General features: G+C 43.7%; 1 protein-coding gene across 1 annotated transcript in view; it reads right to left on the bottom strand.

Annotated features, from left to right (window-relative positions):
- LOC128599559 (mannosyl-oligosaccharide 1,2-alpha-mannosidase IA) overlaps window positions 1–14,398 on the bottom strand; it is a 226,890-nt gene extending 212,492 nt beyond the window's left edge. Inside the window, exon 1 of the mRNA XM_053611274.1 lies at window positions 12,315–14,398. Within this exon, the coding sequence (XP_053467249.1) occupies window positions 12,315–12,884 (570 nt within the window). The 5' untranslated portion in view covers window positions 12,885–14,398. The remainder of the gene's footprint in view (window positions 1–12,314) is intronic.
- Window positions 14,399–19,533: the final 5,135 nt, after the last annotated feature.

A 19,533-nucleotide genomic window follows, 5' to 3' on the forward strand; every position in this document is an offset into this window, starting at 1 on the left:
ATAAAAGTCCATTTGAGCGGACTGAATACATTGAAATGCGCTGTCGGACTTTGGCGAGCTCTGAATTCCAGAGCTACGGTGTTATTATTCCGTCTTCTGTGGTCCTAATTAATATAAAACGATCTCCGCCGAGCACACCAGCAGTTTAATAATTGGCTTAATTAGCGGTTATTATCCTCTGATGCTGACCCAGTGAAATAATCACTACACAGGCCTGAGCGGCTCCTATTTTTCTGTCTGATATAAGAAAGGGTGAGGAAAGAAAGAAATCGCAAGCTTTGGAAATCAACTCCGAGGTCTGACCTCAACGTTGGAGAAAGAAGAGAGACGGCAATAGTGGGACAGGAGGAGAGGAGAGAGTGTATGTATGTATGTAAAAAAAAAAACAAAAAAAAAAACAGAGACCCCCCATTGTATCTGAGAATCCCTTTCTCACCATTATGCATGTTGTTTCTGACCACTTAGGCTGGAATAAAAGAGCGAGGACGTGGCCACGGGTTCTAACTAGGTCATTTCTATCTGTCTGTCTCGTTCTCTCTCTTCGACACTAACGGAAAAACCTCAACGATATTTGTGTAGGCCTGGGGCGCTGAAGGCCAAGCCTTTTCCCGTCTTCTTTTTCTGTCTCTGTCATGCTGAATGCTGTCTGTCTCTCGTTCTCTCTCTCTCTCTCACACACACATACTCGTTTTTTGAGTGCCTTTCATTGACATAATTATTCCAGTAGCTAATTATTGTCATACCTACAATGCATCTAAACCTAACCAGAAATAAATATTTTGCCTTTTATTGTTTTATCATTTTTAACCCCAAATAAAATCTGTAAAAAAAAAGAAAAAAAACAAAAAGAAACAACAACATATTTTTCTGAGGACCAGATGAGGACTTGACACTGTCTAATCATTGTGAGGACTTCCTGGTCCATTTTGGTCCTCGCAAAAGGCTAAATACGTGTACACACACACACATGTGTGCCCACACACACACACACAAACACAGAGCACTCCTATCCACTTATACAAACACCCGTTCCCCATCTCCAGCTTGCAATTCGATTAATGGACCATTACAGGCTCTATCTTTGTCTCTTTCTTTCATCGCCTCTCTCGTTCTCCATTCCTGGAGTTGAGTTTGTTCAAGCGAGAGAACGATGGAAACGTGCTCATCGTTCCCATTTCTAACAGACATGCTCTGACGATCAGTTATACGACGGTTATGATATACTGCAACATTTAACATGCACAATGATATTATTATTATTATTATTATTATTATTATTATTATTATGGGCATCCTCTGCATTGGTGGTGTGGCTTTATTTGTTTCGGCGTTGGACATTGTGAACTTTCCTTTGTTTAATTTATTTTGATTTGTTTCTTTCTTACGAGTTGCCATGACAGCGTGTCCAAGAGAGCAAAACATGTGCTGTAAGAGTGACAATGACGACATCACTCTCACCGGTTGTTACGTTACGGACTCGAACAGGAGGCAAGTGCAGGTTCAAGTATATATTTACAACAAAAGTCTATGTACAAGAAACAGGAAACGAGGTCTAAACATTAAACTAGAACAGGGCATGCAAACACTAAGGCGTGGCACAATTACACATTTAAATATTTAATCATCTATCATTTAACTAGCACTGAGGCATGAAACATGGAACTAGAACAGGGCATGGAAATAATAAGGCGTGGCACAATTTCACCTTCACACACTTAATCATTATCATTTAACTAAAACTGAGGCGTGAAACACGGAACTAGAACAGGGCATGGAAATACTACGGCGTGGCACAATTACACCTTTACACACTTAACTAATACTGAGGCTTTTTACATGAAACTAGAACAGGGCAGGGAAACACCTACCACTTAGCACAATTAATACACACCCTCGAAACCCAATGACTAAACAAGGAATTGACATTGTAAACAAATCTCCATAGTTCGTACGTAACCCATGAGCATGTGCTCCCTCTGGTTCGTGCACGTGCATGTGCGCGCGCGGTGATCCGGGCTTCAGATTCACTTTGACGCTCACGAGTTCAACTGTGGCTAGTGTTTATTTATTTATTTGTTTTTATTATTATTTTTGCAGCAACATTTCATTTCTATATTTATGATGGAATCTTTGCTGTACAGCATTTCTCTGCATGTGCCTAAGACATTTGCACAGTACTGTATGAGTAAAAGCGGACCGACGTTCTATTATCCTATGAATATACAGCAGCCGATTTAACTCGCACGAAAATTACAAGCTGCTCTCTCGTTGTCTCCTGCACAAACCTCTGATTTTATATTATGAACGTGCACAGTAATTACAATGCCAGCGGATGAAAAAAAAAAAATAGAGATTTTCAAATGCCAGGAATGAAAGTGATACTGTACAACGGTACGCTGGTGCTGCAAAAGCAGGGAGTTCGACACTAAAACAACATCCGTGTGGTATGGAAATTTCCAGAGCCCCTGCTGGTGTGCAAACTGCACTCTCGTGTGGGTCACGGCCGCTTCTGCCTACTTACTGGACCTGGCTGCTGTGTGTCATGAGCGCCAGACACACTTGGCCTTTCAAGCTTCTGGCTAATCTAGCAAATCAAGGCTGCAGGATATGGACATGGGGGGAACCCGGGGCAGAGGCGGGGGATACCCTTGACGGGGTACCAACCCATCACAGAGCACAATCACACACTATGGACAATTTGGAAATGCAAATCAACCTACGATGCATTTCTTTGGACTGGGGAAGGAAACCAGAATACCTGGACGAAACTCCTCGAAGAACGGGAAGAACATGCAAACTTCACATACACAGGGTTGAGGAGGAGGTCCGAGGCAAACGTGCTAACCACTAAGCCAGCATGCCCCCCACATTATGATCATATACCATCAAACAGCTTCTCAATAGGATTTTGTTTCTTAATGTATTCTCTAAGATCCAACATACAAGATATTTCACTTAGTATCTAGCCCCGCCCACTCACATTTACGATCATTAGAATAATATGCAAATTTGTACAGTGGAGCACAAAACAACAACAAAAAAAATGGCAGCCTTGTTCAGGACTAGATTCTGAGATTATTTGCTAAACTCATTCACAGAGGGCGGGATTATGTTAAAACAAGTTCCTCAGGAACTGTAAGTGGATCAGCCAATCAGCCAATCAGTTTGCAATGAGCTGTCATCATGAACAGTCTGTTCTTCTATGGTCGCTTTAGCTTTCTACACAAGAACTAGCCACTAACGCCAGGAAACACCGACGCTGCTCGGTGTGTTCTTCAGGAAATGCACCGCTCCAGTTAAAATGTGTTCTCTGAGCAAGATAATATGAAAATACATTAGAGTAAACAATACTTGTGCTTGTACAACCACAGAAAAACTCCTTACAGGTCTGTTAGTCTGTACACTGGGCGTGTCGGTAAGAAAACATGATGGAAGCGATACATGCGGCGTCTGTAGTTGAAATCGAACATATACTCGCCTCAGAAGCTGATTTCAATTATTAAGAGTCTGGTTTATGCAGCAAGTTAATATCAGGCTTTTTATTTACAATAAAACAAGGTAAATGCCTGGACAAAATATGATCGCATTGTATGATTACGATATAATATGTAACAATAAACTTTACACTGGATTCATAAATTAATTCAAAACTTTTTATTTTTTTTAAAAAGAAATAAGAAAAACACACCTAATGCACGTTCTTTGTTCTTTATTTTCTAGAAATAGAGTTAAAAAATCTTTAAAAAAAAATTTTCTTTTTTTTTTTGTAGTTAATTGACTGACTTGAAAGTCGTAATTACGACTTCCCGACTCGTAAATATGAACTTCCCAGGAGGACTTGAACGCACAGATAGAATCTTATAAAATTGGAGGTAGAACTTTACATTTTTTGCAAATCTGACACCAAAACATTGCAACAATGAAAATAAAATTTAAAAAAAGAACACCACAAGTATCCCCCAGTGATGATGTTTATGTGGATAACAATTTTTTTTTTTTTTTTTTTAATCAAACCACTAGATAGAAACTTATAATGCTGAGGTCACACTATGCTCGTTTCGTAAATAAAGATTATCAAAGCATTTTCCTGACTAGATGGCTAAGCAAGTAATTAAAATGTTACAGCTGTGTGGATGTGTTGTAATGCTAACGGCTAAGCTTGTTACTCAATCACTATCGGCTAGTTAGGAAAGATACTGTACGATTTCAAACTTCCTTCACACTACAGAAGATGCTTTCTGACTTTACAGGAGTGACAGTCTGTTTTTCTTTTTTTGAGAAACTGAAAGAAAAAAGAGTACCAAAAACTCCATGACATCAGCTGACAGCTTCGCATTAGCATACTGCACTAATGTCAGGCTCCTTTCAGTCCAAACCGGATTCACAACCCCCTTTTGCGCCTCTTGTTTTTTGGACTGAGCCCTTAATGACAGCCTGAATCCGAGGACCAGCTGCGCTAATCGTGTCCCTGATTCACCCAGCGCTAGTCACTGTCCTCTTTGCTAGCTCCTCTCGGTGGCTAATTACACTTTTGTGCTTGCGCTCCGGTGGCCGGAATGGATGAGACTGAATGAGTGAAGGGAATCTGTTAGAAAGAAGTTGTTTTGATGGCTGAGAACATTCTTCCTCCTTCAATCAGTGTCGGAAGCTAAACGTGGAGCTAGCATAACATGGTTAAAATGGCTGCAAATTGCAGGAGAAAGAAGAAGAAAGTGCTGTTGTCTGTGTTGTCGTCTCATCTTTGTACCAGAGGAGCTTTGTACTCGAAAGTCTTGCCGAGTGTGAACTGAAATCTGCTTCACATAACTCATCTCGTCGAGAAACAACACAAAAAAGGGTTTTCTCAGCATGTTGCGACACTGTTATGCCCTAGAGCAAGTGCACTTCTAAAGAATGCTGAGAAGCTACAGAAGAAAAGCTCCGCCGCATGAAAACACGACTCTGATACACTACAAAAGATCCTGTGAGCTCTTCTCGTCCTCGCTTTATCCTTCTCTCCTGTTTTCATTTATTTTTCTTCTCCTGTCCGTTACGGGTGCTGCATCAGAAATATCACGTCTCTCTCTCTCTCTCTCTCTCTCAAAGCGGGCAACCCAAAATGCCGTGCGCATGCATTGCCCTTTTCCTTCAAACAGACGGATGATGATGGAGAGTCAAAACAAAGATGAGTGCCATATTATTGCTTTTTATTTAGCGCGGAGGGACTGAATTTGACATCGACCTTCATTTCCGCGGCATATAAACCCGAGTTACACAAACACGACGGAAACGCAGACGGAGGGGAAAAAAAAAACAACAAAAAAATAAACTACACGGGCGCCTGATATTTGCACTTTCAACTCAACGGGGAGCAAAACACAAATGTTAGCAGCCTTGAACTCTTGCAGAAGAGCATGATTACACAACCCGCTGACGCTCTCAAAACGGTGTGCTCAGGAGAAACCAATTTCTCTAATTCAATTTTAAAAAAATTAAATAAATGAACACTCATTGCTAAAGCTTTCATTGTCAGACAGACATAAATGAAATCGATACTACACAATGGCACTTCAGGTGCTGTAGAGTATCAGGGTCATATGGTTTATGCTCCAGTGCTTGGATTTGAATTCGCAACCTTCTGAGCTACTGACGTCGTCATAACCACAGTTTTAACCGTCTTAACCACATCACAGTACACACGGCAACACTTCCTCTTTAAGTAAGTAAAGACACGAGAGCCAGCGACATGTGTTTAGATTCTCTTTCCAGTCCCTCCAGGGGGGATTTTTGCGATCGCAGGAAATGAACTCTTCCCCTGCTACACGGGTGTCATCTCTTCTTATCCACCACAGACGAGTGCATTATTGGTAAATACAACATACCCTTAACCACAACACAGCTGCAGTGCGCAGAAAATAAAAAAAAAACACTCGAAGTTGCTCAACACACCCACGGTGAGCAAATCTTTGCTACTGCCGACTTTATGAAAAAGAAAAAAAAAGATGCGCGATACCCAAGCGCTCTTGAGAAGCAGAAGACTTGTGATGTTACTTTCAACAAAGTCTGAACAAAATCCTGCAGCGACCGCTGATACCGATCGCTGGTGATCTCTAAAGTAAGCTTCACAGATCTCCTCCTTCGAGCTATGCCTGACCTTCAGCCTTAAAGGTTTATGGAAAAGATGGGACTGATAGTACAAATGAAACAACATTCACATTGCATCTAGACAAAAATAAATATGTTTCTTGTCTGAAACAGAACTCACGCTTACACATCACACTGGTCATGGTCATGGAATATTTTCGCGCACTTAAGAAGTGGTGGCTTAGCGGTTAAGGCTCTGGGTCACTGATCTGAAGGTCGGTTCGAGCCTCTCTACTCCAGATGAGCTGTATCATTCAATTCAATTTTATTTGTATAGCGCGTTCTACAATGGTCATTGTCTTAAAGCAGCTTTACATAAACATATAAACACAGGATAGAGATTTTAAGTGTGTGAATTTAGCCCTATTGAGCGAGCCGGTGGAGACGGTGGCGAGGAAAATCTCCATAAGATGTTAAGAGGAAGAAACTTTGAGAAGAACCAGACTCAGAAGGGAACCCGTCCTCATCTGGGTAACAACGGATAGTGTGAAAGTAAAGGAAAGTGCATTATGGTTTTGTTATTGTATCATGGCTGACCCTGCGCGCTAACCCCAACTTCCTGGCATGCTGGGATATGCGAAGAAATGGCAGAAAAACCTCAATCGTTCAACTGTTTCAGCCACAGCGACATCCGACGGGTTTTGTGAATGTCTTCAGGTATGGTGATATGATCATTTATGCTACATATTCCCTCAAAAAGAGCAGGATGGGAAGAATCAGGTCTAGACGGTAGCAGCGAGGTTTTATGGATCTGAACTGCCTTGCTTCCAAGGTTTTGGTGTTGTCAAGAGGGACCCGTTATTTTTTGTGTGCTTCTGTTTGCACAATAATATTGACTCAGTGGCTGTTTGATTCTTCATGCTATCGGATGCTGAAGGGACTTTAACCCACTTTTAACAGTGACAGCTGATGACGCATCATGATTTAGGACTTCGCTCCAGAGGTGCTCTGGTGGTTGTGGGATTCTCTCTAAAAAACCTTATAAAAGGAGGGAACAACAAAAAAAATTACATTAAGCTCTGCTCAATGCTCAGATATACAGTAAAAATACCTAACAATGAGGTTTATGGGTTTGGAACCAAGCAGGATGAACGACGTTGCCGCACGTGTTCGGTTCGTCCCTATAAGAAGGTGGAGAATGTCATCGTCACACCACACAGCACTGCTGTCCAATATTACCTTGTCTGGATCATAGTCTTTAGTATTCTGATCATCTTCAGAGATCTCTCTGGTGTCTTCGCACCTTTGGCTCGCAACAATGTGATTAGGCAGATAAAATCTAAACCTCACTCTCTCTCTCGAGTCAACCTGGCATGAAGAGGCACCGGTAAAGCCTGAGGCAATGTGACACTTCCTCTCAGTCCTTCTGAGCCTGAAATGCACAGCAGATTGCTTGAGGGTAAAACATCTCTCACTCAGGTGTGGGATTTGAACTCACAACCTTGGTGACCTCACACCAACTTCTCTTGAGCTCAAGATTCCTTCCTGCCTAGCTAGAGGTCCTCTTCTTGAATGGAACACGACGCTCATTTAGTAAGGATATTTTGTCCACTTTAATAATATTGTGCATGTCAAATATTGCAGTGTATCGTACAGCCAAATATCAGCACATGTCTATCCAACCTATCTGTAACGCTTATCCTACATGCGGTTGTGGGGAGCCTGGAGTCTGTCCAGGGGACTCAGGGCACAAGGTGAGGGACACCCTGGATGGAGTGTCAACCCATCTCAGGGCACAATCGCACGCACATTCGTACACTACATACAATTTAGAGATGCCAATCTGCCTACAACGCATGTCTTTGGACTGGGGGAGGAAACCGGAGTACCCGGAGGAGACCCCTGAAGCAGGGGGAAACTCCACGCACACAGGGCAGAGGCGGACGGGAATCGAAGCCCCAACCCACGGAGGTGCGACGCAAACGAGCACATATCTAATGCATTTATATTTATTCAATACTAAATGCTTGCACAGATAGACAGGAAATAGGAACATATGCAGCATTATATCCATTAGTATCAAATGTGATGGAAGTCCATGCATGTGTGTGTGCGTGTGTGTGTGTGTGTGTGCGCGTTGTTTTGTTTTTCTTTTTATCTCAGCACAACCTCCAGCCCAAGGCCAGCCTGTGCTCTCCTCAGTCAACGAGCCGAGTTCTGTTAAACTCCAAAAATAGACGATAAGGTTTGAACGGCGTCCAGAAAGCCTGACAAAGTGGATTCTCGCATAACAATAAGGAAATACAAAAGAGGAAACGTCAGGCTATAGATAGCCCTCAGAAACACATTTATCTACAACGTGTTGAAGGAAAATAGCATAACCCCTGTCTTCACGCTAGCATTTCGGGCGTGTTGGCAACAGCTATCGTCGACTTGTTCGGCTTTTTGAAGTTTTTTTTAAGTTTTTGAAGGGGGGGGGGGACTAAAATATTGAGAGTAGAGATTTCTGGGGACAAAGGGACAAAGATGCATTCGCCAGAGCTAATAACTGTTGCTGTGTCTCAATTCGTCTACTTATACTATGCACTATGTACACTTTTTGTTAAGATAAAGAAGAACATACTTTTGAGTGTGTACCAAAAGAGCATGCAAGTACATGGACATACTGACCCGTCATGTAACGGAAGAGAACGTTGTTGCTGAGTTACGCAGTTACACCGTCAACGTAAACAAACTCCGTAAACGGATCCACACTCCGAAAATCTACAGGAAATAACACACCATCCGGGTATCTTCGGGATACTCATTTCAACATACTATGGTTTGGGACACACTACTTCTAATCTATACTATTTAGGACACACAGTAGGCGAATTGGGATGCTTTTGTTTATGTTTATGTTTATCATGATGTAATTATTTCGTAAATCAATATGAATATCTATACCAATATACTTTCTTATCATCCTAATCAGCTCTAGTGCCACAACCGAAATACACAATACACAAACGGTATCTATTATTTCCGACCCTCTACAGCAAATACCCTTACTCTTTATACTGTATATGTTAAGATCTGTACACTGTATCTGTGTAATACAGACTTTACTATATACAGTACATTTTAGAAACATTCTAGCAGATGTACTATTCCTTTATTTAGCTTTGTATTTTTAACTCCTCGTAGTTGACAACATTGGATTTAAAAAACCCTGGAGCTTGCCTACAAAGTCCCTTACGGCAACGGTCAAATCCCACACCACAGCATAACCACCCCGCTTCAAAACACAAGGAAGGCAAGCATCACGACTCCTCTGAGTACCGGGAGTCCCTCGCTGTCCTCACTGAAGCGCCATGTCTTTAATAAGCACTCACACGGGCCCTACTACAAAACCTTTATATTCGTTCATTCATCTTCAGTAAGCGTTTTTTTCCCTACTCAGGGTTGTGGTGAATCAGGAGCTTGTCCCAGGAATTCTGGGATGCGAGGCTGGAATACACCTCATCATGTATATTATATATATATATATAAAATGTATATTATGTATATATATTGTTTTTAAGAGAAGGAAAGCTACAGTATAGGAACCACATTATTTATTGTGAGGTTTTTTTTTTTTGGTCCCCAACCTAAACTCTACTCCAAAATAAACCTAGATTTCTACAATATTTCCATACACACTAGCAGAAAATGTACTAAAGGAATATGTTTTTGTTTATGCAGCCGTCACTGAGTGAATGAACGTTCAGAACTACCATAGGGACGTTTTCCCGAGTAGACTCCGAAGCACTTCTTTAAGTCATTCTGAATAACAGCGTCTGACAACTACCAAAGAAAAGTAGATTTCTTGGCCAATAATACTGACTCAGTCCAACCGAACCGTGCCCCGGGCCACCTCTTTCAAGCGGGCTGGGGCACGGTTTAGCGTACCGTACCTGGTCACGTTACGGAGCGATCACGCTCGTCAAACAAACCGGACTTTAGGGTCAAACGTGCTCGGACACGGTTTAACTGGGCCAAGTGTGAGTGCGCCCTAATATATTGGCTGGAGTGTGAGAGTGTCCGTCACCCTGCTCATCACATTGCTCTGTTACTGCATGAGCTCTCCACTCTCAATCTGCACATGACTGCAGCAGAAAAGACGTACACATGTTAAAAGCATGTGCCGATATGTTTTATAACAAGACAATCGCCTAATCCATCCATCCATCTTCTATACCGCTTATCCTGCAGGGTCACAGGGAACCTGTGAGCATCGGGTACAAGGCGGGGTACATCCAGGACGGGGTGCCGATCACATATACATTCATACACGACGGACACTTTAGACATGCCAATCGACCTACCGTGCATGTCTTTGGACTGGCAGAGGAAACTGGAGTACCCGGAGGAAACCCCCGCAGCATGGGGAGAACACACACAGGGCTGTGGCGTGAATCGAACCTCCAACCCTGGATATGAGGCGAACGTGCTAACCGCTAAACCACCGTGAGCCTTAAGACAACCGCCATTAATACGTATATCACATCTTACAATCGTCCCACTGCTGTGATTGGCAGCATTCAGCTTTTCTAAACTGACATTCAAGATAACCAGACATCAGACAGTGCTGAACATTTTGGGCTAGCTTCGTATCTTTTTATACGGATTCCGTGCTGCAGTTGAGGTAGGAATTTTGCAGAAACCTGCCCTCAAGCTTCAGTGGGTTGTTCACTCTTACTGAAGTAAAAACGTGGTGCTCACATGACTTTACGCTGTTTCATCTTGCAGGATCCTCACGCAGAAAATACTCCACACACAGTTCGGATTTGTACTCGGACTTGTTCAGGAAGCAATAATAATAATAATAATATTAATAATAATAATGTTCAATCCAAATGATTAATTTGTTCTCACACAGACTTTTACTGCGGCCACGTTTCAAACGTTTCTTACAGACTTTTGCAGTATATTATCTGTGTTCCGCCTTCGCGCTGCCTTTTTTTTTTCCCCCTAGCTGACGAACTGAATGCCTGCCAGACACAGCCTAATGCAATAATTCCAGCAAACAGGTAATCATTTACAACTCATAGAAAACACCTGCCACCTGCCAATATGCTTTATATCCAATCCTGCAAGTATCGAACTCGGTAGAGGGAATTTACTCAGCGCTGCATTCTCAGTGCGCACAGGAGACACAAGGAAATCCAGCATTTTAACACGATCTGTATGAAACCTGTAATAAAATGATGTATAATGAGAGAGATGGTGTAAGATCACGTCCAAACAAACCCCCCCGAACATTTCAGCTCCTTTTTTTTGTGAGAATCTCAAAAAATGTTCAACCCCCGAAAGTGTATCTTTCCGATTCAGACACTAACGTGAGACAATGCTCTTAGACAGCAGATCAAAGTCCCAGTCATCAGCAACGACAGAGATAAACAGGAAAGCTGTGGGTAACAACATCCCTGGTTCTTGGCACCAGCGACTTTAGAGTAACACACATAGAAACGTGTGAAAACGTGTGAAACCTCGCGAGACCCTGCGATCTATTCTTAAGAAAAAACCAGACCTTTCACCAGAGCTTTTTATTTATTTATTTATTTATTTATTTATTTATTTTACCTGTTAAATTGTATTAGTAATATTAAATGCTGTTAGCTTTATCATTTTTTAAAAATGAAGCGTGAAATTTTAGGCAGAGTTTAAAGGCGTCCGATTTTGATTCCCAATTCTTCCTCATTCTAAAAGAGCTTTCAGAATTTCCAAACATCTCCTTTATAGGTAGTTTGTGTATATCTCACAGTATGAGGATGCTTTATCCCAAGCTATTTCCTGTTTAAAGACCACTCATGGAGTCCCAGCTATCAGGTGGGAGTTGCACTGCAGAAACATCAGAATCCAGGTATCAGGAGGATCTGAGAGTGATGTTCAGACGCCACTGCCCTAAAGCCGTGGGATGAGTTACTTCACTGAACGGAGCAGTGCAAATCAAATCAGACAAATTCTGCATCTAGTGTGAATGTGCAATCAGAGTGTAATGGCACAGCTTTCCAACCCTGCTCCTGGAGAACCCCAATATCCTCGAAAGATTTCAACAGGATTTCCCAGGACAGCAGGTTCTCCAGGACCAGGGTTTTGGGAATCCGTGGTGTTTGTTTGTTTGTTTGTTTGTTTGTTTTTTAACAACCATGATGACCAGAGACGTCACAAGAAGCTTCCTGAAGAAGCGCAACAGCTGGTTTGGAGCAATCCATGCACCTCTTACTTACCTCTCTGACTTTATCCCTCCTCTCTACAGTTTGAGGATCTGACGGTTTCCCCCGGTTATTCCCGAGCGCTGGTTTGAGCAAACACTTTCGGAAAGTGTCATAAGTGTAGCCTTTCGCGCGCGCCACTGTGCTTCCTTCGGTCGCGTCCCCGCGCGGCGTTCTCGCCCTGCGCTCCTCGCGCGCTCCCGTGGCTCTCTCCGCGGTACCGCTGGTGGCGTCGCCGCGCGTCACGGATGGCTTCCGGCTGACTTTGAGCTTGACGTTCGGCTCGGGTTTAAACGGGGCGCTCCGCTCGCGCTCCTGGCGCTCCCGGTCCGCGCGCGCCTTTTCCGCGAGCTCGACGATCGCGCCGCTCTGGGTCGCCGCCTCGTTCGTGTTCGTGTTCGTGCTCGCGCTGTCGGTGGTCTTGGGAAGGAAGAATCGCTTGAGGCGAACGGAGTCGGGAAGGAAAAACAGAGCACCGAGGCACAACGTGACCAAACCGGAGAGAAAAAGCAGAAAGGCGAATTTCTGTGACAAGCGGAGGCCCATGGCTGACACGGGCACACCGGGCAACTTCCGGAACGCCATTTAGACCGCTGACCCAGTGAGTGTGCTCTCTGCCAAACGGCTGCGTAAATGAATGACAAAGTTTGGGTAGTGGCTTTATCAGAGTGCGCGAGCCTCATCGCGCGCTCTCCCTCCCTCTCTGTGTCTCTGCACGCGCGTCATCGCGCTCCGGATGGATTTCGGTTCCGCTAACTTTCTCCAAGAACAGACGAGCGCAGATAGGAATAACTACAGCTGAGTATCGTTCAGCGCGCGAACACACCGCCTGACACGAGTAAACAACGGTTCGAGTAGTCGAAGCGCGCTCGTGCGCGGCGCTTTCAATCCGCTAAACGCGTGTGATCACAGCAAGACCATTAAGTCCGTCTCCAGCAGCGCGAGCATCCGATCATCAAATATAGTGAGAGTTGGATTTAAATAAATAAATAAATAAATAAATAAAATGGCAATGTGACGTTTCGTGACGTTTTCCGCTTTTATCCACGGTATTAATCCGTGCATTAATGAGTGAAAACCGGGTCAGGATCTGGTTCAGGATCGGATTTTAAACGCATGGCGTGATGCACAAAGTGGATCTATTCCTACTCCGAGTGGTCTATCAGCTTTCCTCGTGCTTTGTTTATAAACTAAACGTGGGCGTAAATGTTCGGAAGCCCTCTCGTCCCCCACCCCCTCCAAAGAAAAAAGGAAAAGACAGACAGACTGCGATGTGTGCACAGAGGTGACCCGGAATGTTTCGCTCAGAGAACAGAGAGTCGGATCGTTGTGCGGTTACGGTAATGTAATCCGATGATGCCGCGTCTTTCTTTCTTCCGGTCCGGATGGAAAAATGGGATAACGGAGAGCAATGTGCATCCTGATGTAAAGCCTGACCCGGAAACGACGCGTAAACGGACAGTGGAAATCCAGTAAATATATCCAGAGGGATGGAAGGCGCGAGGCTGCGACCGCCCGGTCCGCCGCGAAGCGCGTTTGATCCGCCGCCGCCGGTGCTGAAGGCGGACTGGAGCGGTGAAACGAAAGAGCAGCGGCGTCACGTTACGGCGGAGAGGAAGCGCGTGCCAATGCGTCCATCGTGTGGCGACTCTGGGAATTATAGCCGGCGCATACAGAGAACGAAAATCTGGTTGTAAAAATAGTGTTAGAAGTCAAACCCGTGTTTAAGTTACCATTCCCCAAAACACACCACTTCAACCCCACCCCCTGCCCCCGTACCCCTATGCCCTAAGGTCTTAAAAAAAAAAAAAACACTCCATGAAAAGTGAATAAAACGTGATAAAGTGCCCTCAGTGAACAAAGCAAGATGAAGAGTCCTAACAGCTGCCCCTCAGATGGATAAAACATAATGAAATGCCCTCTGGCGTGCCAATATTTGTAAGAAAACATGCCCTCTAGAGTGCCCTTCCAGTAGCATAGGGTTTCCCTATGTGCAAAGAAACATGAAGTTCCCTAATGGGTGCCCTTACAGTGGTGAAAACATGATCGAGTGCCCTGTAGGGTTCCCCTATCTGTAAGGATACACGATCTTAAAGTGTCCTAACGGCTGCCGCTCGAATGCATAAAACGTGATGAAATGACCACTTGGGTGAAAATACATGCAAGACATATATGACAAAATGCCCTCCAGGGTGGCTTTCCAGAGGTGAAAATGTGATCTAGTGCCCTATAGGGTTCCCATACTGTATGTGCAAGGAAATGCCAGTACACTGGAATTTGTTCTAGTTACATAAAAATTAACACCGAAGGACAGATGTTTTTAAATCACAGAACCAGATTATAAAGGGTACGTAAAATCAAATCTATAAAAGTCTACGAAAAAAAAATGTTCCCTTTGTGACCTGATGTCTCAAATCCTGTATCTAATCTATGGTCCAGTGAGCTGCCTTCAGGGAAATAGTTTACACAAATGATCTGCCACAGCAGAGGATCTGCATCCGAGACCGTGCTGGTTCATGTTTAGAAATAGTATCATAGTGTGTGTGTGTGTGAGTGTGTGAGTGTGAAAGTGTGAACTCTGCTATGAATACAACAGGCATAACTACATTGCTCAGGTTGAACATTGGGTACATTTGATATCCGCTTTAACTGTTTTATTCAAAGCCTTTTCTCCTAGGAACAGTGACCGTCTTTGACCCTGTGTGTTCAAGTAATGTTAATAAACGTACAAAAACACCTTTGCACCAGAGCATCAGTGAAAACATTCATACAATGTAGTACATGACGTTTAACCAAATCCAAATATTGCAAACTGCACACTACCTTCAAGTACGACCGCACTAGCTGCACAGACGCTCGATCAGACTGAGATCTGGGGAACTCGGAGGCCGACTCAACACCTTGAACTCTTTATCATGTTCCTCAAACCGTTCCTGAACAATTTGTGCAGAGTCACAGGGCGCTGTTTAGGTATAAAACGATAATGCGTCGATAATAAGTACAAAACTAAACCTTCTGACAATACGAGGTTATGTTCAGCGCTCCAAAGAGAATCACGTGACTGCAGATAGAAAGTCGAAACTGCTCACATATACGACTAAACGCGCAGGCGAACGTCGGATAGCTCCAGGTAATAAAACATCCCAGTTCCACTAGTGTAACGAGGATCTAACGAACTAACTCTGGCAGTTATCACTTTATAATGTCATATTTATCACGATCATTAGCTTTATGGAGACTTTCAAGCATCATCAAAGCCTGTTTGATGATATGGCATTATTTTGTTTTCGTACCATAACCGAAGACATGAAATCGGCACATTAACGAGCCACTAAATCATGGTTTAGAAAGCATTTAGGTGATGAACAGAACGGCAAAACGGAGTCTATTAATGAAGCAGAATGACGAATTGTGCTGCTGCACCTGATACACTCATACAAGCGCAGCAACAACTACCGTAGCACGCTCAGATCAGTGTCACTACTGCACTGAACATGATCCATCACCCAAGTAACATCTCCCCAGAAGTGCTCCTGGTGGTGCTTTTCCATGGAAGGAGACTGACAAACTGGGAATAGCAACATTCCAGGATGATGACTGTAAGGTGCATAGGGTTTTCAAACGGTGTGTGACTTGTTAAACGAGCACGATGGACCACGGCGATAGCCTGCAAAGTCACCTGACCTCAAGACCGTAGGAAATCATGGGATTCTTTCGAATAGCAAACGGTGAAATACCCCACGTCGACCATGGACTCTAGCTGAATTGTGACCAAGTAAAAGATTTACAGGAAGATACCAGGTGGCTTCTATGGTGATGAGGGAAGGAGAGTGAAGACAGGGTATTTAGGAAGAAATGACGCATGCAAAACTCGGAGATTTGCCTAACAACTTTCTAATGCTCAACAGGAAGTGCTAAAGCAGTCTAAAAGGGGTCCAAACAGAAAACTGTCCAATTTGACTCATTCCTTAAGCTGACCATACTGGATTTCATTACACAGTATAATGTTTAGAAATATTAACTAAACTAGCACTTAAGTCTTAATGTTATTTAACGTTACGTCTCCAGCACTATATTGGCTAGATAAGTTCACTAGCAAGTTTAATCTTATTTTAGCTGTACAATCCATTTTCCATACCGTTATCCGATACAGAGTCGCAGGAAGCCTGGAGCCTTTCCCAGGGAACTCCGGGTACAAGGCAGGGGACACCCTGGACCGAGTGTCAGCTCAGCGCAGGGCAGGACCGCACACGCATTCACAGTCAGCTTACAATGCATGTCTTTGGACTGGGGAAGGAAACCGGAGTACGCAGGGGAAACCCCAGAAGCATGGGGAGAAACAGAGTAGAGATGGGATTCGAACCCCCAACCTTGGAGGTGCGAGGCAATCGTGCTAACCAGTAAGCCACCATGCTCCCCAGCTGTATAATTTTATCCATCCACCCATCCTCTATACCGCTTATCCTTTTCAGGGTCGCTGGAGCCTATCCCAGGCAGCATCGGGCACGAGGCGGGGTACACCCTGGACAGGGTGCCAATCCATCACAGGGCACAATCACATACACACTCACACACCCATTCATACACTACGGACACTTTGGACATGCCAATCAGCCTACCATGCATGTCTTTGGACTGGAGGAGGAAACCGGAGTACCTGGAGGAAACCCCCGCAGCACGGGGAGAACATGCAAACTCCGCACACACAGGGCCACGGTGGGAATCGAACCCCCGACCCTGGAAGCGTGAGGCCACCGTGCGCCCCCGTACAAATTTATTTGTAATTAAAAATCAGTAGCTAGGGTTACTACTGACTGATAGGTTGTGCAATATATTGTGAAAACATCGTCTGATGAAGTTTATGGTTGGCTTTTCAGCAGAGGTCCGGCTTACCCAGTGAACGATTTGTCAGCTGCCAAAATTAGGACACTATTCCCGGGTCTAATAATGTGATGAATAACGAATGATATTCGCAACCCTAGACTGCATGTATGTCGTTAGTTTGGGTGCAAAATGATCCTAGAAAAAGAGAGAGGAAAAAGAAAATAAAAAAAACACAACATAAAAGCATATTTATCCCACTATACTCTCAAAAGAAAACATACAAAACTGTTTTCCAAAACCGTCTCGCACACACGGTGCTGATGTAGCAATCAGTTCACTCCTATTGAATTTCAATCCCAGCGCCCATGAACCGAGTGCGGGATGCAATGCCACATCGGCCACGGACAAAATGAGATTAATGGTTTGGGTTTAGCTGGCAGCGGTCATTAGCCCGAGAGCCAAACACAGCACAAAGAAAGTTAGCTGAAGGTCAGCAGGAAGACCTGTATAATGCAGCACGGAAGCAGAAAATGCACCTTTACCCAATTCCCCTTCCCCTTATCCAATCACTAGAGCCACTCCAAGACAGTGGTCATTAAGAAAGAAATTCCCCAACGGACACCCTGAACGCTATTCCAATGCAGTGCTAATGGCAAACACACAGAAGGCAGATAGCTAACCTTGCAGAGTTTATGCTAATAGTCCATTTGGAAAGTTGTGCAAGTTTCCTCGTTGAGCAGAAGCCTTTATGCGAACAATTGATCAGAAACAAGAAGCGTGTACCTGAAACCAGGCCTCACCCACAAAGCGCAATTATAAACACATTAAGTATGAATAATAATGCGTCTGATGTTCCGATACGACCTGACCTCCATTCTGCATTCGTTTTCTCTTTAGACACAACAGGAACAGCAAAACCGGTTATCTTATTTATACTCCGCACACGATTTCTCGCTAATGGCTTCAAAATGGTGCCACGGTGGAGGAGGACTCACCACGTTGAATATTAGCTCTGCAAGTTGTACGAGTCAGACCACAAGTATAAGTACTTTAAAAAATAAATAAATAAATGAGATGTATGGGCAACCTAATTACAAAGAAGAAAACACTAAACTAAAGCCATTTAACTCATAGCAATATTTGCTTGATGCTAGTCTATATCTAGGGTGAGGCACTGATCTCTGTTAACTATAAAAAAAAATATATATATACATTCCATTCTATTCTAGCCATTATGGCTCTGAACAAAAAATCTGTAAAAAACAAGCCATCATATATTGCATCCCCACACCACACCACTCCACTCACTGGCTACTTTAATAATAATAATAATAATAATAATAATAATAATAATAATAATAAAATGGAGCACTGTTTTTATCATCATCAAGGGGCCAGTGTGTGCCAGGAAAACATTCCCCACAACAACATACCACCACCACCAGTCTGAACTGTTGACAGAAGGCAGGTTGGGTTAAAGGATTCATGCTGTTGATGCCAAATTCTGACCTTACACATCTGCATACCGATGAACCGCATATGCGGTTTATCAGACCAAGCAACATATATTCATCTGTCCAGTTTCGCTGACATCTGTAGCCGCAGAATTCGCTGACAGGAGTAGAACCCGATGTGGTCTTCTGCTATTGTAATCCATCTGCCTCAAGGTTGCATTGCCTCCGCGATGCTTTCCTGCTCATCATTGTTGTAAAGAGTGGTTGAGTTACAGTCAGCCTGCCAGCTCAAACCAGACTGGCCTTTCTCATCAACAAATCATTTCCATCTGCAGAACTGCTTCACATTGAACCCCCCCTGCCCCGATCCCTCCGCACCATTCTGTGCAAACTCTAGACCAAGGGTGTCCAAGGTGACCCGGAAAGGGCCGGTGTGGGTGCAGGTTTTCAATCCAAATCAAGCAGGAGCCACACCTGACTCCATGTGTATAATCAGTTAAGCGTGGCTTTCAATAGACTCAGGTTTGGCTCCTGCTTAGTAGGAATGAAAACCTGCACCCACACTGGACCTTTCCGGATAACATTGGATACCCCTGCTCTAGAGACTGTCGTGTAAAAACCCCCAGGAGATCAGCAGCTTTCTGAAATACTCAAACAAGCCGGTCTTGGCACCAAAAACCACATCATGGCCCAAGTCACAGAGATTTTTTTTCTCCTGTTCTGACGTTTGATGTGAACACTACCTGAAGCTCTTGACCTGTATCTGCATCCACAAAAGCTTTACTAAAAATCACAACTTGGATGTACATGGGGAAAATCCATGAATCTGAAGATCACAACATCAGCGATAACTACGATAACCTGAAAAAATAAAAGGAACATACAGAACTTAAGGCCTATCAGAAATGCTCTAGAAGTTTCCAGGGATAGATTTTGCAGTGAAGAAAACAGCAATG

The sequence above is a fragment of the Ictalurus furcatus genome, chromosome 23 (assembly GCF_023375685.1).
Source record: "Ictalurus furcatus strain D&B chromosome 23, Billie_1.0, whole genome shotgun sequence".
NCBI classification, from domain to species: Eukaryota; Metazoa; Chordata; class Actinopteri; order Siluriformes; family Ictaluridae; genus Ictalurus; species Ictalurus furcatus.